Genomic DNA, 23,889 nt, shown 5'->3' with positions numbered 1-23,889 from the left:
GCATGTACACAAAGTGCAGCACAGATTCATCTCCACTACGACTCCAAAGCACCGGTCACTACTGAGCATATACATAAAGTGCAGCACAGATTCATCTCCACTAAGACCCCACAGCACCTGTCACTACTGAGCATGTACATAAAGTGCAGCACAGATTCATCTCCACTACTGCTCCCCAGCATCGGTCACAACTGAGCATGTACATAAAGTGCAGCATAGAATCATCTCCACCATGACTCCCCAGCATCGGTTACTACTGAGCATGTACATAAAGTGCAGCATAGAATCATCTCCACCATGACTCCCCAGCACTGGTCACTACTGAGCATGTACATAAAGTGCAGCACAGATTCAGCTCCACTACGACTCCCCAGCACCGGTCACTACTGAGCATGTACATAAAGTGCAGCACAGATTCATCTCCACTACGACTCCCCAGCACTGGTTACAAATGAGCATGTACATAAAGTGCAGCACAGATTCATCTCCACTACGACTCCCCAGCACTGGTCACTACTGAGCATGTACATAAAGTGCAGCACAGATTCATCTCCACTACGACTCCCCAGCACTGGTCACTACTGAGCATGTACATAAAGTGCAGCACAAATTCATCTCCTCTGACTCCATAGCACCGGTCACTACTCAGCATGTATATAAAGTGCAGCACAGATTCATCTCCACTACGACTCCACAGCACCGGTCACTACTGAGCATGTATATAAAGTGCAGCACAGATTCATCTCCACTACAACTCCCCAGCACCGGTCACTACTGAGCATGTACATAAAGTGCAGCACAGATTCATCTCCTCTGACTCCACAGCACTGGTCACTACTGAGCATGTATATAAAGTGCAGCACAGATTCATCTCCACTACGACTCCACAGCACCGGTCACTACTGAGCATATACATAAAGGGCAGCACAGATTCATCTCATCTATGACTCCACAGTACTGGTCACTACTGAGCATGTACATAAAGTGCAGCACAGATTTTCCTCCACTACGACTCCCCAGCACCGGTCACTACTGAGCATGTACATAAAGTGCAGCACAGCTTCATCTCCACTACGACTCCCCAGCACCAGTCACTACTGAGCATGTACATAAAGGGCAGAACATATTCATCTCCTCTGACTCCACAGCACCGGTCACTACTCAGCATGTATATAAAGTGCAGCACAGATTCATCTCCACTACGACTCCACAGCACCGGTCACTACTGAGCATGTATATAAAGTGCAGCACAGATTCAGCTCCACTACGACTCCCCAGCACCGGTCACTACTGAGCATGTACATAAAGTGCAGCACAGATTCATCTCCACTACGACTCCCAAGCACTGGTTACTACTGAGCATGTACATAAAGTGCAGCACAGATTCATCTCCACTACGACTCCCCAGCACTGGTCACTACTGAGCATGTACATAAAGTGCAGCACAGATTCATCTCCACTACGACTCCCCAGCACTGGTCACTACTGAGCATGTACATAAAGTGCAGCACAAATTCATCTCCTCTGACTCCATAGCACCGGTCACTACTCAGCATGTATATAAATTTCAGCACAGATTCATCTCCACTACGACTCCACAGCACCGGTCACTACTGAGCATGTATATAAAGTGCAGCACAGATTCATCTCCACTACAACTCCCCAGCACCGGTCACTACTGAGCATGTACATAAAGTGCAGCACAGATTCATCTCCTCTGACTCCACAGCACTGGTCACTACTGAGCATGTATATAAAGTGCAGCACAGATTCATCTCCACTACGACTCCACAGCACCGGTCACTACTGAGCATATACATAAAGGGCAGCACAGATTCATCTCATCTATGACTCCACAGTACTGGTCACTACTGAGCATGTACATAAAGTGCAGCACAGATTTACCTCCACTACGACTCCCCAGCACCGGTCACTACTGAGCATGTACATAAAGTGCAGCACAGCTTCATCTCCACTACGACTCCCCAGCACCAGTCACTACTGAGCATGTACATAAAGGGCAGCACATATTCATCTCCTCTGACTCCACAGCACCGGTCACTACTCAGCATGTATATAAAGTGCAGCACAGATTCATCTCCACTACGACTCCACAGCACCGGTCACTACTGAGCATGTATATAAAGTGCAGCACAGATTCATCTCCTCTGACTCCACAGCACCGGTCACTACTGAGCATGTACATAAAGTGCAGCACAGATTAATCTCCACTACGACTCCACAGCACTAGTCACTACTGAGCATGTACATAAAGTGCAGTACAGATTCATCTCCACTACGACTCCTCAGCACCGGTCACTACTGAGCATGTACTTAAAGTGCAGCACAGATTCATCTCATCTACGACTCCACAGCACCGGTCACTACTGAGCATATACATAAAGTGCAGTACAGATTCATTTCCACTACGACTCCCCAGCCTCGGTCACTACTGAGCATGTACATAAAGTGCAGCACAGATTCATCTCCACTACGACTCCACAGCACCGGTCACTACTGAGCATGTATATAAAGTGCAGCACAGATTCATCTCCTCTGACTCCACAACACCGGTCACTACTGAGCATGTACATAAAGTGCAACACAGATTCATCTCCACTACGACTCCACAGCACTGGTCACTACTGAGCATGTACATAAAGTGCAGCACAGATTCATCTCCACTACGACTCCCCAGCACTGGTCACTACTGAGCATGTACATAAAGTGCAGCACAGATTCATCTCCACGACGACTCCCCAGCACTGGTCACTACTGAGCATGTGCATAAAGTGCAGCACAGATTCATCTCCACTACGACTCCACAGCACCGGTCACTACTGAGCATGTACACTCACTGGCCACTTTATTAGGTACACCATGCTAGTAAGGGGTTGGACCCCCTTTTGCCTTCAGAACTGCCTCAATTCTTCGTGGCAGAGATTCAACAAGGTGCTGGAAGCATTCCTCAGAGATTTTGGACCATATTGACATGATGGCATCACACAGTTGGCGCAGATTTGTCGGCTGCACATCCCTGATGCGAATCTCCCGTTCCACCACATCCCAAAGATGCTCTATTGGATTGAGATCTGGTGACTGAGGAGGCCATTTGAGTACAGTAAACTCATTGTCATGTTCAAGAAACCAATCTGAGATGATTCGAGCTTTATGACATGGCGCATTATCCTGCTGAAAGTAGCCATCAGATGTTGGGTACATTGTGGTCATAAAGGGATGGACATGGTCAGCAACAATACTCAGGTAGGCTGTGGCGTTGCAACGATGCTCAATTGGTACCAAGGGGCCCAAAGAGTGCCCAGAAAAAATTCCCCACACCATGACACCACCACCACCAGCCTGAACCGTTGATACAAGGCAGGATGGATCCATGCTTTCATGTTGTTTACGCCAAATTCTGACCCTACCATCCGAATGTCGCAGCAGAAATCGAGACTCATCAGACCAGGCAACGTTTTTCCAATCTTCTACTGTCCAATTTCGATGAGCTTGTGCAAATTGTAGCCTCAGTTTCCTGTTCTTAGCTGAGAGGAGTGGTACCCAGTGTGGTCTTCTGCTGCTGTAGCCCATCTGCCTCAAAGTTCGACGCACTGTGCGTTCAGAGATGCTCTTCTGCCTACCTTGGTTGTAACGGGTGGCAATTTGAGTCACTGTTGCCTTTCTATCAGCTCGAACCAGTCTGCCCATTCTCCTCTGACCTCTGGCATCAACATGGCATTTCCGGCCACAGAACTGCCGCTCACTGGATTTTTTTTCTTTTTCGGACCATTCTCTGTAAACCCTAGAGATGGTTGTGCGTGAAAATCCCAGTAGATCAGCAGTTTCTGAAATTCTCAGACCAGCCCTTCTGGCACCAACAATCATGCCACGTTCAAAGGCACTCAAATCACCTTTCTTCCCCATACTGATGCTCGGTTTGAACTGCAGGAGATTGTCTTGACCATGTCTACATGCCTAAATGCACTGAGTTGCCGCCATGTGATTGGCTGATTAGAAATTAAGTCTTAACACACAGTTGGACAGGTGTACCTAATAAAGGGGCCAGTGAGTGTATATAAAGTGCAGCACAGATTCATCTCTACTACGACTCCACAGCACCGGTCACTACTGAGCATGTACATAAAGTGCAGCACAGATTCATCTCCACTACTATACCCCAGCACTGGTCACTACTGAGCATGTACATAAAGTGCAGTACAGATTCATCTCCAGTGCGACTCCCCAGCACCGGTCACTACTGAGCATATACATAAAGTGCAGTACAGATTCATCTCCACTACGACTCCTCAGCACCGGTCACTACTGAGCATGTACATAAAGTGCAGCACAGATTCATCTCCACTACGACTCCCCAGCACCGGTCACTACTGGGCATGTGCATAAAGTGCAGCACAGAGTCATCTCCACTACGACTCCCCAGCACTGGTCACTACTGGGCATGTGCATAAAGTGCAGCACAGATTCATCTCCTCTGACTCCACAGCACTGGTCACTACTGAGCATGTATATAAAGTGCAGCACAGATTCATCTCCACTACGACTCCCCGACACCGGTCACTACTGAGCATGTACATAAAGTGCAGCACAGATTCATCTCCACTGCGACTCCCCAGCACCGGTCACTACTGAGCATGTACATAAAGTGCAGTACAGATTCATCTCCACTACGACTCCTCAGCACCGGTCACTACTGAGCATGTACATAAAGTGCAGCACAGATTCATCTCCACCATGACTCTCCAGCACCGGTCACTACTGAGCATGTACATAAAGTGCAGCATAGAATCATCTCCACTACGACTCCCCGGCACCAGTCACTACTGAGCATGAACATAAAGTGCAGCACAGATTCAGCTCCACTACGACTCCCCAGCACTGGTCACTACTGAGCATGTAGATAAAGTGCAGTACAGATTCATCTCCACTACGACTCCCCAGCACCGGTCACTACTGAGCATGTACATAAAGTGCAGCACAGATTCATCTCCACTAAGACCCCACAGCACCGGTCACTACTGAGCATGTACATAAAGTGCAGCACAGATTCATCTCCACTACTACTCCCCAGCATCGGTCACAACTGAGCATATACATAAAGTGCAGTAAAGATTCATCTCCACTACGACTCCCCAGCACCGGTCACTACTGAGAATGTACATAAAGTGCAGCACAGATTCATCTCCACTACGACTCCCCAGCACTGGTTACTACTGAGCATGTACATAAAGTGCAGCACAGATTCATCTCCTCTGACTCCACAGTACTGGTCACTACTGAGCATATACATAAAGTGCAGCACAGATTCATCTCCACTACGACACCCCGGCACCGGTCACTACTGAGCATGTACATAAAGGGCAGCACAGATTCATCTCATCTATGACTCCACAGTACTGGTCACTACTGAGCATGTACATAAAGTGCAGCACAGATTAATCTCCACTACGACTCCACAGCACTAGTCACTACTGAGCATGTACATAAAGTGCAGTACAGATTCATCTCCACTACGACTCCTCAGCACCGGTCACTACTGAGCATGTACTTAAAGTGCAGCACAGATTCATCTCATCTACGACTCCACAGCACCGGTCACTACTGAGCATATACATAAAGTGCAGTACAGATTCATTTCCACTACGACTCCGCAGCCTCGGTCACTACTGAGCATGTACATAAAGTGCAGCACAGATTCATCTCCACTACGACTCCACAGCACCGGTCACTACTGAGCATGTATATAAAGTGCAGCACAGATTCATCTTCTCTGACTCCACAACACCGGTCACTACTGAGCATGTACATAAAGTGCAACACAGATTCATCTCCACTACGACTCCACAGCACTGGTCACTACTGAGCATGTACATAAAGTGCAGCACAGATTCATCTCCACTACGACTCCCCAGCACTGGTCACTACTGAGCATGTACATAAAGTGCAGCACAGATTCATCTCCACTACGACTCCCCAGCACTGGTCACTACTGAGCATGTGCATAAAGTGCAGCACAGATTCATCTCCACTACGACTCCACAGCACCGGTCACTACTGAGCATGTACATAAAGTGCAGCACAGATTCATCTCCACTACTATACCCCAGCACTGGTCACTACTGAGCATGTACATAAAGTGCAGTACAGATTCATCTCCAGTGCGACTCCCCAGCACCGGTCACTACTGAGCATGTACATAAAGTGCAGTACAGATTCATCTCCACTACGACTCCTCAGCACCGGTCACTACTGAGCATGTACATAAAGTGCAGCACAGATTCATCTCCACTACGATTCCCCAGCCACGGTCACTACTGAGCATGTACATAAAGTGCAGCACAGAGTCATCTCCACTACGACTTCCCAGCACTGGTCACTACTGGGCATGTGCATAAAGTGCAGCACAGATTCATCTCCTCTGACTCCACAGCACTGGTCACTACTGAGCATGTATATAAAGTGCAGCACAGATTCATCTCCACTACGACTCCCCGACACCGGTCACTACTGAGCATGTACATAAAGTGCAGTATAGATTCATCTCCACTGCGACTCCCCAGCACCGGTCACTACTGAGCATGTACATAAAGTGCAGTACAGATTCATCTCCACTACGACTCCTCAGCACCGGTCACTACTGAGCATGTACATAAAGTGCAGCACAGATTCATCTCCACCATGACTCTCCAGCACCGGTCACTACTGAGCATGTACATAAAGTGCAGCATAGAATCATCTCCACTACGACTCCCCGGCACCAGTCACTACTGAGCATGTACATAAAGTGCAGCACAGATTCAGCTCCACTACGACTCCCCAGCACTGGTCACTACTGAGCATGTAGATAAAGTGCAGTACAGATTCATCTCCACTACGACTCCCCAGCACCGGTCACTACTGAGCATGTACATAAAGTGCAGCACAGATTCATCTCCACTAAGACCCCACAGCACCGGTCACTACTGAGCATGTACATAAAGTGCAGCACAGATTCATCTCCACTACTACTCCCCAGCATCGGTCACAACTGAGCATATACATAAAGTGCAGTAAAGATTCATCTCCACTACGACTCCCCAGCACCGGTCACTACTGAGAATGTACATAAAGTGCAGCACAGATTCATCTCCACTACGACTCCCCAGCACTGGTTACTACTGAGCATGTACATAAAGTGCAGCACAGATTCATCTCCTCTGACTCCACAGTACTGGTCACTACTGAGCATATACATAAAGTGCAGCACAGATTCATCTCCACTACGACACCCCGGCACCGGTCACTACTGAGCATGTACATAAAGGGCAGCACAGATTCATCTCCACTACGACTCCCCAGCACCGGTCACTACTGAGCATGTACATAAAGTGCAGCACAGCTTCATCTCCACTACGACTTCCCAGCACCAGTCACTACTGAGCATGTATATAAAGTGCAGCACAGATTCATCTCCTCTGACTCCACAGCATCGGTCACTACTGAGCATGTACATAAAGGGCAGCACAGATTCATCTCCTCTGACTCCACAGCACCGGTCACTACTCAGCATGTATATAAAGTGCAGCACAGATTCATCTCCACCACGACTCCACAGCACCGGTCACTACTGAGCATGTATATAAAGTGCAGCACAGATTCATCTCCTCTGACTCCACAGCATCGGTCACTACTGAGCATGTACATAAAGTGCAGCACAGATTCATCTCCACTACGACTCCCCAGCACTGGTCACTACTGAGCATGTACATAAAGTGCAGTACAGATTCATCTCCACTACGACTCCTCAGCACCGGTCACTACTGAGCATGTACATAAAGTGCAGCACAGATTCATCTCATCTACGACTCCACAGCACCGGTCACTACTGAGCATATACATAAAGTGCAGTACAGATTCATCTCCACTACGACTCCGCAGCCTCGGTCACTACTGAGCATGTATATAAAGTGCAGCACAGATTCATCTCCTCTGACTCCACAGCACCGGTCACTACTGAGCATGAACATAAAGTGCAGCACAGATTCATCTCCACTACGACTCCACAGCACTGGTCACTACTGAGCATGTACATAAAGTGCAGCACAGATTCATCTCCACTACGACTCCCCAGCACTGGTCACTACTGAGCATGTACATAAAGTGCAGCACAGATTCATCTCCACTACGACTCCCCAGCACTGGTCACTACTGAGCATGTACATAAAGTGCAGCACAGATTCATCTCCACTACGACTTCCCAGCACTGGTCACTACTGAGCATGTACATAAAGTGCTGCACAGATTCATCTCCCCGACTCCCCAGCAACGGTCACTACTGAGCATGTACATAAAGTGCAGCACAGATTCATCTCCACTACGACTCCCCAGCACAGGTCACTACTGAGCATGTGCATAAAGTGCAGCACAGATTCATCTCCACTACGACTCCACAGCACCGGTCACTACTGAGCATGTACATAAAGTGCAGCATAGATTCATCTCCACTACGACTCCACAGCACCGGTCACTACTGAGCATGTACATAAAGTGCAGCACAGATTCATCTCTACTACGACTCCACAGCATCGGTCACTACTGAGCATGTACATAAAGTGCAGCACAGATTCATCTCCACTACGACTCCACAGCACCGGTCACTACTGTGCATGTACATAAAGTGCAGCACAGATTCATCTCCACTACGACTCCACAGCACCGGTCACTACTGAGCATGTACATAAAGTGCAGCACAGATTTATCTCCTGAAGAAGAAGTGTTATGCTTCGAAACGCGTAGGGATAAAAGGGTTAACTTTTTTAACCTTGTGTGGTTATGGAATTTGTCTGGCAGCGCACTTAAAGTCCAAGAATTTATTCCTAAGTAACTGTGTTGCGGTTCCGCTGTGGACCGTTGGACGTGCAGCAGGCTGACATACTATACAGGCTTTACTTTTTCTTTGAGAAGGTGAGTATAAATACCCTAATTATTTATACATTTTACCCGGATAAGACCCTATTGCGCTCTTGTCTCAACCTTTTAGTGTATACAATTACTACATGCCAAGTAGACAGGGGAAAAATGATCCTGATGATAGTTAACACTTTGCCTCACTACTTAATGCAACGTCTGTCAAGTTCATGAAATTCCACTTCACCTGCAACGCGCAGGGCTTGAATACACTGAATGGAGGGAGAATGCCGAGCGAAGGTGGTAAGCAAATAGTCAACAGAAGGCGACAACACTGACATTTTCGTACAGATGTGAAGATGCAATCAGAAATCCAATAGTCAGAAGAAGAAGTAATTTTTCATATACATCTCAATTCAACAATTCATGCACTGGTTGTGTGTATATCAGTGCAATCACAATGCTAAATTACATAAGGGTACGTGAACACAATACCGCAGGTCCGCTCCAAAAAAACACCGGAAAATAATTGCTTAAAAAAATGCTCTTCTCTTTTATTTCGATTTTAAAACCACTTTGCTAGTCATGTGTTCGTCTCGAGCTTTTTTCTCCGCTTCAAGATTTGAAAAATGCCTTGAGACTTGCAAGTCTATGGAGCATCGGAACAAGGCACGCATTGTAAGAGAGTTCCAGATCACACATAGGCGCCAATTCATTAAGACCGGCCTTTTTCACATCACTCTTGATAAGGGCAGGGTTTAGAATGAGGCGCCCGAATCATTAAGAGGTACATGTTTCTTAACGATCTTAATGAATCAGGTGACCACAAATCTGACTCGAGTCGAGAACTGGAGTACGATTTGTGACATAATCTACACTACCGCTTGTGAGGAATTTGACGAACCGGGGTCGTCACAACCAGTCCTGGTTCTGACCACTTTATCAGAGCTGGGCAAAAATGTCATTAAAAACGCCAAAGTCGCTAAATTTTGGCACAGCTTCACACTATGCCAAAACGCTGAGGCTTTTAAAAGCTTTTTCCGATAGAAATTTTGGAAGATTGTGATCAGTGACTATAAACCTACATTACATACGGCATATATCTACATGGGTTTAAACAATGTTTTGCGGGGAGCTTCTTTAAATCCTGCAGAGCCGGCACTCGGTACGGGCATCATGCCATTTTATTTCGGTACATGTCACCACGTTGTTCTGCTGACGTGCGACTGATGGGATAATCTTTGCGCCAATTTCCTTCGCTTCTCATAACCCTCTCCAGGATGAGCGCATAAGGTGTCCGGATAGGTGGCTGCATTTTTAGATTTTGCTTCGGCTATAGATTTTGCGTTACGCAACATCCGCAAGGAACCATGAACACATCTTGTTGCTGGAAGAGGACTGTTAAGAAACTAACCAGTAAGTCAGTCTAGTAAGTGGCCCTATGTACATAGTCTTACCCTATAACAATTCTTTTTTGACCCGGATACAGCATGTTGGACACATGCGGTCAACACTCTACAAGGAGGATGACTGCAAGAGGATCGGTCAGTAGGATATTTGACCCCTAAAGGTATGAGTGCAAAGCCCCATCAATGCACCTTGCATTTATACCTTTCTAGCAGAATTTCTTTGACAAATGTCCTGCAATGTCATTAATAGCTCATTGCGCAGGCACAGTGATTGCCTGGATTTGTCGCCATGATTGCACAGCGGGCTCCTAACGATGTTGTGGAAGGAGCACATTGATCTCGAAGCTTCATCAGGAGCCCCGTGGCACAGTCGCGGCTTCTTCCGACTAAACGAACCCAGATAATGACAACGCCTGCCTAGGGGAGACAGGTCACTGACGGAGGAGAGACCGTCAATTAACGACTCGATCTTCTGCGCAGAAGACTCTGCCTACAGAAGGGCAGATAAGATTCACATAAGCACCGCAACTGCATGTCACAGGTCAATGTGACGTACATGGGAGGGGGGGGGCATTATAATGGAGAGAGGAGGCAGGGATTTCTTCCAGGAAAATCATTAGCATAAAACATTAAAACTAGTCTTCTCAACATCTACATAGCAGCTATGAGGCATACAGGTAAGACTAGTTTAAGGCCGGGGTCACACTTGCAAGTACAATGCGAGAAACTCGCATCAATGCCCGACACTGCCATGGGCACTCGGACTGGAGTGTGCAGTTGCATGTATTTCTATGCAGCCACACACTCCGGTCCCGAGTGCCGGCGGCAATGCCGGGTATTGATGCGCGAGATTCTCGCATTACACACGCAAGTCTTACCCCGGCCTAAACATTCTATTACCTGCATGCCTATAGTAATAGCTTAAATTCAACCAGGGGCTGACAGATAAAGCATGGGAGATAGTGATGGGCTGTTCGTGAACGATCTTAGACAAAGAGCAGGCTCCTTGTGCTGGACGATGAGAGCCGGCACCCCAGTGAGAACCACTAAATTCTCTTAAAGGGAATCTGTCACCTCATTTTTGGCCTATGAGATGCGGCCACCACCATCAGGGGCTTATCTACAGCATTCTGTAATGCTGTAGATAAGCCCCCCGATGTAACCTGAAAGATAAGAAAAACAAGTTAGATTATACTCACCGGGGGTCCGGTCCGATGGGTGTCGCGGTCCGGTCCGGCACCTCCCATCTTCTAGCGATGACACCCTCCTTCTTACTTCTGCCGTGGCTCCTGCGCAGGCGTACTTTATCTGCCCTGTTGAGGGCATAGTAAAGTACTGCAGTGCGCAAGCGCCGGACCTCTCTGACCTTTCCTGGGGCCTGCGCACTGCAGTACTCTGCTCTGCCTTCAACAGGGCACATATAGTACGCCTGCGCAGGAGCCATGGCAGAAGTAAGAAGGAGGACGTCATCGCTAGAAGATGGGAGGTGCCAGACCGGACCCCCCGGGTGAGTATAATCTAACTCGTTTTTCTTATCTTTCAGGTTACATGGGGGGCTTATCTACAGCATTACAGAATGCTGTAGATAAGCCACTGATGGCGGTGGCCGCATCTCACAGGCCAAAAATGAGGGGACAGATTCCCTTTAAAGGGAACTTGTCACCAGTTTTTTCGTGTCTGAACCAAGACTAGCACCTTAATCAGCACATGTGCTGCCTTCCATAAAGGGGCAATATAACCCCGACTCTCCCTGTATACTCCCTGAAAACCTTTTGAAACTCTCTCACGCTTTGTGTAAATCCCGCCGGTCAGGTCAGAGAGGCGTCCATCCCTCCTCCCGGCTTTTGATTGCCGTCCTCTTGCTCTGATTAACGTGGATGACACCTCCTGCGTCATCCACATATCCGGGCGAAATCTCACACCTGCGCATAGGGATCACCAGCTCACACCTGTGCACTTTGCTACTACGGAAAGAGCCTAAAACATTTGTGCATGCCCCCTTATGTATTAGGCTCTGCCCGCAGTAGGGCAGAGCAAAGTGTACAGGTGTGAGCCAGCAATGTCTTTGCAGTCATGAAATTTTTCCCAGATATGTGGATGATACAGGAGGTGTCATCCACGCCAATCAGAACAGGAGGACGGCGATCATAAGCCGGGAGGAGGGGTACATGCCTCAGCAAGGACGCCTATCGGATCGTACTGGTAGGATTTACATAGCACGAGGGATAATATGAAAAGGTTTTTGGTGAGTATACAGATGGTTACAGTGGGGAAAAAAAGTATTTAGTCAGTCAGCAATAGTGCAAGTTCCACCACTTAAAAAGATGAGAGGCGTCTGTAATTTACATCATAGGTAGACCTCAACTATGGGAGACAAACTGAGAAAAAAAAATCCAGAAAATCACATTGTCTGTTTTTTTTTCATTTTATTTGCATATTATGGTGGAAAATAAGTATTTGGTCAGAAACAAAATTTCATCTCAATACTTTGTGATATATCCTTTGTTGGCAATGACAGAGGTCAAACGTTTTCTGTAAGTCTTCACAAGGTTGCCACACACTGTTGTTGGTATGTTGGCCCATTCCTCCATGCAGATCTCCTCTAGAGCAGTGATGTTTTTGGCTTTTCGCTTGGCAACACGGACTTTCAACTCCCTCCAAAGGTTTTCTATAGGGTTGAGATCTGGAGACTGGCTGGGCCACTCCAGGACCTTGAAATGCTTCTTACGAAGCCACTCCTTCGTTGCCCTGGCGGTGTGCTTTGGATCATTGTCATGTTGAAAGACCCAGCCACGTTTCATCTTCAATGCCCTTGCTGATGGAAGGAGGTTTGCACTCAAAATCTCACGATACATGGCCCCATTCATTCTTTCAAGTACCCAGATCAGTCGTCCTGGCCCCTTTGCAGAGAAACAGCCCCAAAGCATGATGTTTCCACCACCATGCTTTAGAGTAGGTATGGTGTTTGATGGATGCAACTCAGTATTCTTTTTCCTCCAAACACGACAAGTTGTGTTTCTACCAAAGAGTTCCAGTTTGGTTTCATCAGACCATAGGACATTCTCCCAAAACTCCTCTGGATCATCCAAATGCTCTCTAGCAAACTTCAGACGGGCCCGGACATGTACAGGCTTAAGCAGTGGGACACGTCTGGCACTGCAGGATCTGAGTCCATGGTGGCGTAGTGTGTTACTTATGGTAGGCCTTGTTACATTGGTCCCAGCTCTCTGCAGTTCATTCACTAGGTCCCCCCGCGTGGTTCTGGGATTTTTCCTCACCGTTCTTGTGAACATTCTGACCCCACGGGGTGGGATTTTGCGTGGAGCACCAGATCGAGGGAGATTATCAGTGGTCTTGTATGTCTTCCATTTTCTAATTATTGCTCCCACAGTTGATTTCTTCACTCCAAGCTGGTTGGCTATTGCAGATTCAGTCTTCCCAGCCTGGTGCAGGGCTACAATTTTGTTTCTGTGTCCTTTGACAGCTCTTTGGTCTTCACCATAGTGGAGTTTGGAGTCAGACTGTTTGAGGGTGTGCACAGGTGTCTTTTTATACTGATAACAAGTTTAAACAGGTGCCATTACTACAGGTAATGAGTGGAGGAAAGAGGAGACTCTTAAAGAAGAAGTTACAGGTCTGTGAGAGCCAGAAATCTTGATTGTTTGTTTCTGACCAAATACTTATTTTCCACCATAATATGCAAATAAAATGAAAAAAAAACAGACAATGTGATTTTCTGGATTTTTTTTTCTCAGTTTGTCTCCCATAGTTGAGGTCTACCTATGATGTAAATTACAGACGCCTCTCATCTTTTTAAGTGGTGGAACTTGCACTATTGCTGACTGACTAAATACTTTTTTTCCCCACTGTATATACCCCTTTATGGAATGAAGCACAAGTGCCATTTAAGGTGCTAGTCTTAGTTCAGAAATGAAAAAAGTTGTGACAAGTTTCCTTTAAAGGGAATCTGTCACACTTTTTTTGCCCTATTAGCTGCCAGCATAGACATTGGGGGCTTATCTACAGCATTCTGTAATGCTGTAGATAAGCCCCCGATGTAACCTGAAAGAGAAGAAAAACACGTTATATTATACTCACCGAGGTGGGTGGTCTGGTCCGATGGGTGTCGCGGTCCGGTCAGACGCCTCCCTTCTTCATGCGATGACATCCTCTTCTCTCGTCCTGAAATGGCTCCGGCGCATTGCTCTGCCCTGTTGAGCGCAGAGCAGAATTCTGCAGTGCGCAGGCGCCAGACCTCTCCCGTTGCCTGCGCACTGCAGGCTGTTGAGGGCAGAGCAATGCGCTTGCGCCGGAGCCATTACAGGACGAGAGAAGAGGACGTCATAGCATGAAGGGAGGCGCCGAACGGGACGGCGACACCCACCGGACTGGACCGCCCACCTTGGTGACTATAATATAACGTGTTTTTCTTCTCTTTCAGGTTACATCGGAGGCTTATCTACAGCATTACAGAATGCTGTAGATAAGCCCCCGATGTCTATGCCGGCAGCTGAAAGGCCAAAAAAAGGGTGACAGATTCCCTATAATGACTCTCAATGGGCGTAAAATTCCGGTGGTCAGCGGCCACAACCCCGCCTAAATGAACCAAACCCCACCCACTTTAGTTGGCCAGGGTTGCAAGTAGATGGGGTTGTGGCCGCACTAAAGGGGTTTTCCACTACTAGGACAACCCCTTCTTGATCTAAATGTTTGGCTGGATAAATTAAAAAAAGCTTATACTCACCTGTAGCGTCAAGCAGTGTCGGAACTCACGTTCCCAAGGCTCTCGTGCGGTTGTTGTGATATCTGAGAACGGCGCACAATCAGCGCTGGCGTCACTGTCATCACCTTTGAACAAATTTATTATGAAGAGGAAGTCAGAGATCAGCAGCCCACACCTCCTCTTCAAGTTCAATTTGTATGAAGGTGGAGACAGTGACTCCAGCGCTGATTGGGTACCTAGGTCACGTGTCACAACAACCACACGAGAGCCCCGGGGATCCATTTAGGATCCAAAAGATTTGACTCTTTTTAGTGAGCCGAATCAACAAAAAACAACTACTGAATGAAAGACTTTATCTCTGTGCAGGTGCCCCGGAGATGAGCTAATAAGCGTGGTAAAGTTTCTGAACTATTTCCCACGCTCATCAGTTCACCTCAGGTCAGCCGGGGACTCCACACAGCCTCACTGACTTCAGCGGTAGTCAGTGAAGCTGTGTGGAGTCCCTGGCTGACCTGAAGTGAATTGATGAGCGTGGGAAAAAGTTCAGAAACTTTCCCACGCTTATTAGTTCATCTCCGGGGCGCCCGCGCAGAGATGAAGTCATTTATTCGGCAGTGGTTTACAGCAGGGCCGGTCGCATTAGCACCGATCCCCATTGTAAACTCGTTAACCCCTTGTGATGGGTTGCAGCGGGGGACCTGACTGAACGGTGGAGAGGTATGTATATTGTTGGGGTTTTTTTATTTTATTTTTTTTTTACACAAAAAGGCCTTTTTTGGATTAGCTAAATAAATTTTGTCAAAAACATGGTTTGATTATTTCATTAAAAGAATTTTTTAAATTAGGCTAGTTTCACACTAGCGTTTAAACGATGCGCGCACGGCGCCGCTAAGCCATGCCCCCTGCCGACTCCCTGCCCGCCCCTTCCTGTTATCGCCTCCTCAGAGCGCAGAGGGCTGCATGCGTTATGCGCACCCTATCTTTAGCATAGGGTGCGCAGGCCGTGCGCAACTATGAATATAGCGCGCGCTGCGCATTTTTGGATGTGCGCCGTGCGCGCCGAACGCAGCATGTTGCATTTTGGCGCGCACGGCGCACATTCAAAAATGCGCAGCGCACGCTATATTCATGCTCAGACCAAAAAAAACGGATCCGGCTTTCGCGGGATCAGGTGCATTGCGGCACTCATAGGCTTTCATTGTGTGAAAAAGCCGGACGCGCCGGATCCGGCGTGTCAGGCTTTTTCGCCGGAGACAAAAAACGTTACAGTAGCCGTTTTTTCCAGACGCCGGATCGCGACACATTGCCGGATCCGGCGAAAACCGGATGAAACGCATGGCCATCCGGCACGATCCGGCGCAAATGCAAGTCAAGGGGGGGGAATCGGATCCGGCATTGCATTTCGCCGGATCCGGTTTCTGTCAAAAGCGCCGGATCGTGCCTGACGGCGAAAACCTGATGTGTGAAAGAGGCCTAATTTAACACCTACATGTCCCAAATTTTACCCACATACCCTAATCTAATTATTGGTCAAACACATAGAAAAAATAAATGAAATGGATTACTGTATGTAAACCACGTGTCATTTCAGGTCGGATTTTGTAATGATTTTACAGAAGCTGGCAATTGATTTAGCGGCTATTGTGCTACGTAGAACTCTATGAAATATAAATATATATATATGTGTCTCAATGACATGTATATATATATATATATGCGCTGTGTGTCTATATCTATTCTTTCTATTCTTTATTAAACATGTCAGTGTGATTTTACTGTATAGCGCACTAAATTGCCGGCATTTGTTAAAAGACATCGGTGCGTATATCTCGCAAGTCACATGTCTGGTCCGTTTGTAATGCAATTTTTTCTCGCACCCATAGACTTGCATTGGCGAGTCAGTGCTGAGAATCGGTGATAATCGCAGCATAATGTGATTTTCTTAGCCCGATTAAAACAGGCGAGAAAAAAAAAAAAATAGGATGATGGCGGCTGCCCTATAGATTAACAATGGGACGAGTGCAATGAGATTTTTTTTATAGCATTGCACTCGTGTTTTTCTCGCTAGTGTGACTCCGGCCTTACACTGGTACCACTGGGCTGGTCTTTCCAGTAAAATGGCAATCCCCCATTATAAGTCAGTGGGATCTTGGTGACCCCTGCAGTGCGGGCGGCCCTGGACCCCGGTCCTTATGTTCTGGAGCCAGTGTCTGTCCTGCTCCTAGTGATGGATCTTACAACCCATTCAGTGGTGATTTCATGTTCTGTGCTCGCGGTGATGTGACGCGTCCTCGCCGGTCTCTCGAGTATGCACAGGATGCTAGTACAATGCAGGGCATGCTTCCGTCACACTGGGCAGCAGGAAGGGGTTAATGCGGGTTGCACTCACCCGAAGCTCCGGACTGCGGGAAGAGCCCCCCAGTGCACATTGAACGGACCGGACGCGCTGCGATGACGTCATCGTATTGCGCCACAGAGGGAGCATCGCCAAGACACCCGTACATGGCAAGCAGGGAGAGGGTTATTTATAGTGCGCGCTGCCGCCTAGCAGTGACGTGTGAGGGCACGGGCTGCACTGAGGTGTGAGGGCGCAGGCTGCGCTGTGGGGACACTGCACTGAGGTGTGAGGGCGCAGGCTGCACTGTGGGGTGAGGGTGCAGGCTGCACTGAGGTGTGAGGGTGCAGGCTGCACTGTGGGGTGAGGGTGCAGGCTGCGCTGTGGGGACACTGCACTGAGGTGTGAGGACAAAGACTGGGGTGAGGGCACAGGCTGCACTGTGGGGTGAGGGTGCAGGCTGCACTGAGGTGTGAGGACAAAGACTAGGGTGAGGGCACAGGCTGCACTGTGGGGTGAGGGTGCAGGCTGCACTGTGGGGTGAGGGTGCAGGCTGCACTGTGGGGTGAGGGTGCAGGCTGCACTGTGGGGTGAGGGCGCAGGCTGCACTGTGGGGGCACTGCACTGAGGTGTGAGGACAAAGACTGGGGTGAGGGCACAGGCTGCACTGTGGGGTGAGGGCGCAGGCTGCGCTGTGGGGACACTGCACTGAGGTGTGAGGGCGCAGGCTGCGCTGTGGGGGCACTGCACTGAGGTGAGGACAAAGACTGGGGTGAGGGCACAGGCTGCACTGTGGGGACACTGCACTGAGGTGTGAGGGCGCAGGCTGCGCTGTGGGGGCACTGCACTGAGGTGTGAGGACAAAGACTGGGGTGAGGGCACAGGCTGCACTGTGGGGTGAGGGTGCAGGCTGCACTGAGGTATGAGGACACAGACTGGGGTGAGGGTGCAGGCTGCACTGAGGTGTGAGGACAAAGACTAGGGTGAGGGCACAGGCTGCACTGTGGGGTGAGGGTGCAGGCTGCACTGTGGGGTGAGGGCGCAGGCTGCACTGTGGGGGCACTGCACTGAGGTGTGAGGACAAAGACTGGGGTGAGGGCACAGGCTGCACTGTGGGGTGAGGGCGCAGGCTGCGCTGTGGGGACACTGCACTGAGGTGTGAGGGCGCAGGCTGCGCTGTGGGGGCACTGCACTGAGGTGAGGACAAAGACTGGGGTGAGGGCACAGGCTGCACTGTGGGGACACTGCACTGAGGTGTGAGGGCGCAGGCTGCGCTGTGGGGGCACTGCACTGAGGTGTGAGGACAAAGACTGGGGTGAGGGCACAGGCTGCACTGTGGGGTGAGGGTGCAGGCTGCACTGAGGTGTGAGGACACAGACTGGGGTGAGGGTGCAGGCTGCACTGAGGTGTGAGGACAAAGACTAGGGTGAGGGCACAGGCTGCACTGTGGGGTGAGGGTGCAGGCTGCACTGTGGGGTGAGGGTGCAGGCTGCACTGTGGGGTGAGGGCGCAGGCTGCACTGTGGGGGCACTGCACTGAGGTGTGAGGACAAAGACTGGGGTGAGGGCACAGGCTGCACTGTGGGGTGAGGGCGCAGGCTGCACTGTGGGGTGAGGGTGCAGGCTGCACTGTGGGGTGAGGGCGCAGGCTGCACTGTGGGGGCACTGCACTGAGGTGTGAGGACAAAGACTGGGGTGAGGGCACAGGCTGCACTGTGGGGTGAGGGCGCAGGCTGCGCTGTGGGGACACTGCACTGAGGTGTAAGGGCGCAGGCTGCGCTGTGGGGGCACTGCACTGAGGTGAGGACAAAGACTGGGGTGAGGGCACAGGCTGCACTGTGGGGACACTGCACTGAGGTGTGAGGGCGCAGGCTGCACTGAGGTGTGAGGGCGCAGGCTGCGCTGTGGGGGCACTGCACTGAGGTGTTAGGACAAAGACTGGGGTGAGGGCACAGGCTGCACTGTGGGGTGAGGGTGCAGGCTGCACTGAGGTGTGAGGACACAGACTGGGGTGAGGGTGCAGGCTGCACTGAGGTGTGAGGACAAAGACTGGGGTGAGGGTGCAGGCTGCACTGTGGGGTGAGGGCGCAGGCTGCACTGTGGGGGCACTGCACTGAGGTGTGAGGACAAAGACTGGGGTGAGGGCACAGGCTGCACTGTGGGGTGAGGGCGCAGGCTGCGCTGTGGGGACACTGCACTGAGGTGTGAGGGCGCAGGCTGCGCTGTGGGGGCACTGCACTGAGGTGAGGACAAAGACTGGGGTGAGGGCACAGGCTGCACTGTGGGGACACTGCACTGAGGTGTGAGGGCGCAGGCTGCGCTGTGGGGGCACTGCACTGAGGTGTGAGGACAAAGACTGGGGTGAGGGCACAGGCTGCACTGTGGGGTGAGGGTGCAGGCTGCACTGAGGTATGAGGACACAGACTGGGGTGAGGGTGCAGGCTGCACTGAGGTGTGAGGACAAAGACTAGGGTGAGGGCACAGGCTGCACTGTGGGGTGAGGGTGCAGGCTGCACTGTGGGGTGAGGGCGCAGGCTGCACTGTGGGGGCACTGCACTGAGGTGTGAGGACAAAGACTGGGGTGAGGGCACAGGCTGCACTGTGGGGTGAGGGCGCAGGCTGCGCTGTGGGGACACTGCACTGAGGTGTGAGGGCGCAGGCTGCGCTGTGGGGGCACTGCACTGAGGTGAGGACAAAGACTGGGGTGAGGGCACAGGCTGCACTGTGGGGACACTGCACTGAGGTGTGAGGGCGCAGGCTGCGCTGTGGGGGCACTGCACTGAGGTGTGAGGACAAAGACTGGGGTGAGGGCACAGGCTGCACTGTGGGGTGAGGGTGCAGGCTGCACTGAGGTGTGAGGACACAGACTGGGGTGAGGGTGCAGGCTGCACTGAGGTGTGAGGACAAAGACTAGGGTGAGGGCACAGGCTGCACTGTGGGGTGAGGGTGCAGGCTGCACTGTGGGGTGAGGGTGCAGGCTGCACTGTGGGGTGAGGGCGCAGGCTGCACTGTGGGGGCACTGCACTGAGGTGTGAGGACAAAGACTGGGGTGAGGGCACAGGCTGCACTGTGGGGTGAGGGCGCAGGCTGCACTGTGGGGTGAGGGTGCAGGCTGCACTGTGGGGTGAGGGCGCAGGCTGCACTGTGGGGGCACTGCATTGAGGTGTGAGGACAAAGACTGGGGTGAGGGCACAGGCTGCACTGTGGGGTGAGGGCGCAGGCTGCGCTGTGGGGACACTGCACTGAGGTGTAAGGGCGCAGGCTGCGCTGTGGGGGCACTGCACTGAGGTGAGGACAAAGACTGGGGTGAGGGCACAGGCTGCACTGTGGGGACACTGCACTGAGGTGTGAGGGCGCAGGCTGCACTGAGGTGTGAGGGCGCAGGCTGCGCTGTGGGGGCACTGCACTGAGGTGTTAGGACAAAGACTGGGGTGAGGGCACAGGCTGCACTGTGGGGTGAGGGTGCAGGCTGCACTGAGGTGTGAGGACACAGACTGGGGTGAGGGTGCAGGCTGCACTGAGGTGTGAGGACAAAGACTAGGGTGAGGGTGCAGGCTGCACTGTGGGGTGAGGGTGCAGGCTGCACTGTGGGGTGAGGGCGCAGGCTGCACTGTGGGGGCACTGCACTGAGGTGTGAGGACAAAGACTGGGGTGAGGGCACAGGCTGCACTGTGGGGTGAGGGCGCAGGCTGCGCTGTGGGGACACTGCACTGAGGTGTGAGGGCGCAGGCTGCGCTGTGGGGGCACTGCACTGAGGTGAGGACAAAGACTGGGGTGAGGGCACAGGCTGCACTGTGGGGACACTGCACTGAGGTGTGAGGGCGCATGCTGCGCTGTGGGGGCACTGCACTGAGGTGTGAGGACAAAGACTGGGGTGAGGGCACAGGCTGCACTGTGGGGTGAGGGTGCAGGCTGCACTGAGGTGTGAGGACACAGACTGGGGTGAGGGTGCAGGCTGCACTGAGGTGTGAGGACAAAGACTAGGGTGAGGGCACAGGCTGCACTGTGGGGTGAGGGTGCAGGCTGCACTGTGGGGTGAGGGTGCAGGCTGCACTGTGGGGTGAGGGCGCAGGCTGCACTGTGGGGGCACTGCACTGAGGTGTGAGGACAAAGACGGGTGAGGGCACAGGCTGCACTGTGGGGTGAGGGCGCAGGCTGCGCTGTGGGGACACTGCACTGAGGTGTAAGGGCGCAGGCTGCGCTGTGGGGGCACTGCACTGAGGTGAGGACAAAGACTGGGGTGAGGGCACAGGCTGCACTGTGGGGACACTGCACTGAGGTGTGAGGGCGCAGGCTGCACTGAGGTGTGAGGGCGCAGGCTGCGCTGTGGGGGCACTGCACTGAGGTGTGAGGACAAAGACTGGGGTGAGGGCACAGGCTGCACTGTGGGGTGAGGGTGCAGGCTGCACTGAGGTGTGAGGACACAGACTGGGGTGAGGGTGCAGGCTGCACTGAGGTGTGAGGACAAAGACTAGGGTGAGGGCACAGGCTGCACTGTGGGGTGAGGGTGCAGGCTGCACTGTGGGGTGAGGGCGCAGGCTGCACTGTGGGGGCACTGCACTGAGGTGTGAGGACAAAGACTGGGGTGAGGGCACAGGCTGCACTGGGGTGAGGGCGCAGGCTGCGCTGTGGGGACACTGCACTGAGGTGTAAGGGCGCAGGCTGCGCTGTGGGGGCACTGCACTGAGGTGAGGACAAAGACTGGGGTGAGGGCACAGGCTGCACTGTGGGGACACAGCACTGAGGTGTGAGGGCGCAGGCTGCACTGAGGTGTGAGGGCGCAGGCTGCGCTGTGGGGGCACTGCACTGAGGTGTGAGGACAAAGACTGGGGTGAGGGCACAGGCTGCACTGTGGGGTGAGGGTGCAGGCTGCACTGAGGTGTGAGGACACAGACTGGGGTGAGGGTGCAGGCTGCACTGAGGTGTGAGGACAAAGACTAGGGTGAGGGCACAGGCTGCACTGTGGGGTGAGGGTGCAGGCTGCACTGTGGGGTGAGGGTGCAGGCTGCACTGTGGGGTGAGGGTGCAGGCTGCACTGTGGGGTGAGGGCGCAGGCTGCACTGTGGGGGCACTGCACTGAGGTGTGAGGACAAAGACTGGGGTGAGGGCACAGGCTGCACTGTGGGGTGAGGGCGCAGGCTGCGCTGTGGGGACACTGCACTGAGGTGTGAGGGCGCAGGCTGCGCTGTGGGGGCACTGCACTGAGGTGAGGACAAAGACTGGGGTGAGGGCACAGGCTGCACTGTGGGGACACTGCACTGAGGTGTGAGGGCGCAGGCTGCGCTGTGGGGGCACTGCACTGAGGTGTGAGGACAAAGACTGGGGTGAGGGCACAGGCTGCGCTGTGGGGACACTGCACTGAGGTGTGAGGGCGCAGGCTGCGCTGTGGGGGCACTGCACTGAGGTGAGGACAAAGACTGGGGTGAGGGCACAGGCTGCACTGTGGGGACACTGCACTGAGGTGTGAGGGCGCAGGCTGCGCTGTGGGGGCACTGCACTGAGGTGTGAGGACAAAGACTGGGGTGAGGGCACAGGCTGCACTGTGGGGTGAGGGTGCAGGCTGCACTGAGGTGTGAGGACACAGACTGGGGTGAGGGTGCAGGCTGCACTGAGGTGTGAGGACAAAGACTAGGGTGAGGGCACAGGCTGCACTGTGGGGTGAGGGTGCAGGCTGCACTGTGGGGTGAGGGCGCAGGCTGCACTGTGGGGGCACTGCACTGAGGTGTGAGGACAAAGACTGGGGTGAGGGCACAGGCTGCACTGTGGGGTGAGGGCGCAGGCTGCGCTGTGGGGACACTGCACTGAGGTGTAAGGGCGCAGGCTGCGCTGTGGGGGCACTGCACTGAGATGAGGACAAAGACTGGGGTGAGGGCACAGGCTGCACTGTGGGGACACTGCACTGAGGTGTGAGGGCGCAGGCTGCACTGAGGTGTGAGGGCGCAGGCTGCGCTGTGGGGGCACTGCACTGAGGTGTGAGGACAAAGACTGGGGTGAGGGCACAGGCTGCACTGTGGGGTGAGGGTGCAGGCTGCACTGAGGTGTGAGGACACAGACTGGGGTGAGGGTGCAGGCTGCACTGAGGTGTGAGGACAAAGACTAGGGTGAGGGCACAGGCTGCACTGTGGGGTGAGGGTGCAGGCTGCACTGTGGGGTGAGGGTGCAGGCTGCACTGTGGGGTGAGGGCGCAGGCTGCACTGTGGGGGCACTGCACTGAGGTGTGAGGACAAAGACTGGGGTGAGGGCACAGGCTGCACTGAGGTGTGAGGGCGCAGGCTGCGCTGTGGGGACACTGCACTGAGGTGTGAGGGCGCAGGCTGCGCTGTGGGGGCACTGCACTGAGGTGAGGACAAAGACTGGGGTGAGGGCACAGGCTGCACTGTGGGGACACTGCACTGAGGTGTGAGGGCGCAGGCTGCGCTGTGGGGGCACTGCACTGAGGTGTGAGGACAAAGACTGGGGTGAGGGCACAGGCTGCACTGTGGGGTGAGGGTGCAGGCTGCACTGAGGTGTGAGGACACA

The 23,889-nt window shown here is 52.2% G+C and overlaps 1 protein-coding gene across 3 annotated transcripts in view; it reads right to left on the bottom strand.

Moving 5' to 3' along the window:
• Window positions 1–17,532, bottom strand: part of METTL22 (methyltransferase 22, Kin17 lysine) — a 316,617-nt gene extending 299,085 nt beyond the window's left edge. For all 3 annotated transcript variants that reach the window (XM_073542802.1, XM_073542803.1, XM_073542804.1), the window contains exon 1: window positions 17,426–17,532. In XM_073542802.1, the coding sequence (XP_073398903.1) occupies window positions 17,426–17,521 (96 nt within the window). In that variant the 5' untranslated portion in view covers window positions 17,522–17,532. The remainder of the gene's footprint in view (window positions 1–17,425) is intronic.
• Window positions 17,533–23,889: the final 6,357 nt, after the last annotated feature.

This window comes from Dendrobates tinctorius, unplaced genomic scaffold (genome assembly GCF_039654945.1).
Source record: "Dendrobates tinctorius isolate UK_male_01 unplaced genomic scaffold, ASM3965494v1 ptg000129l, whole genome shotgun sequence".
Lineage (NCBI taxonomy): Eukaryota > Metazoa > Chordata > Amphibia > Anura > Dendrobatidae > Dendrobates > Dendrobates tinctorius.
This window is presented reverse-complemented; position numbering and strand designations above follow the sequence as displayed.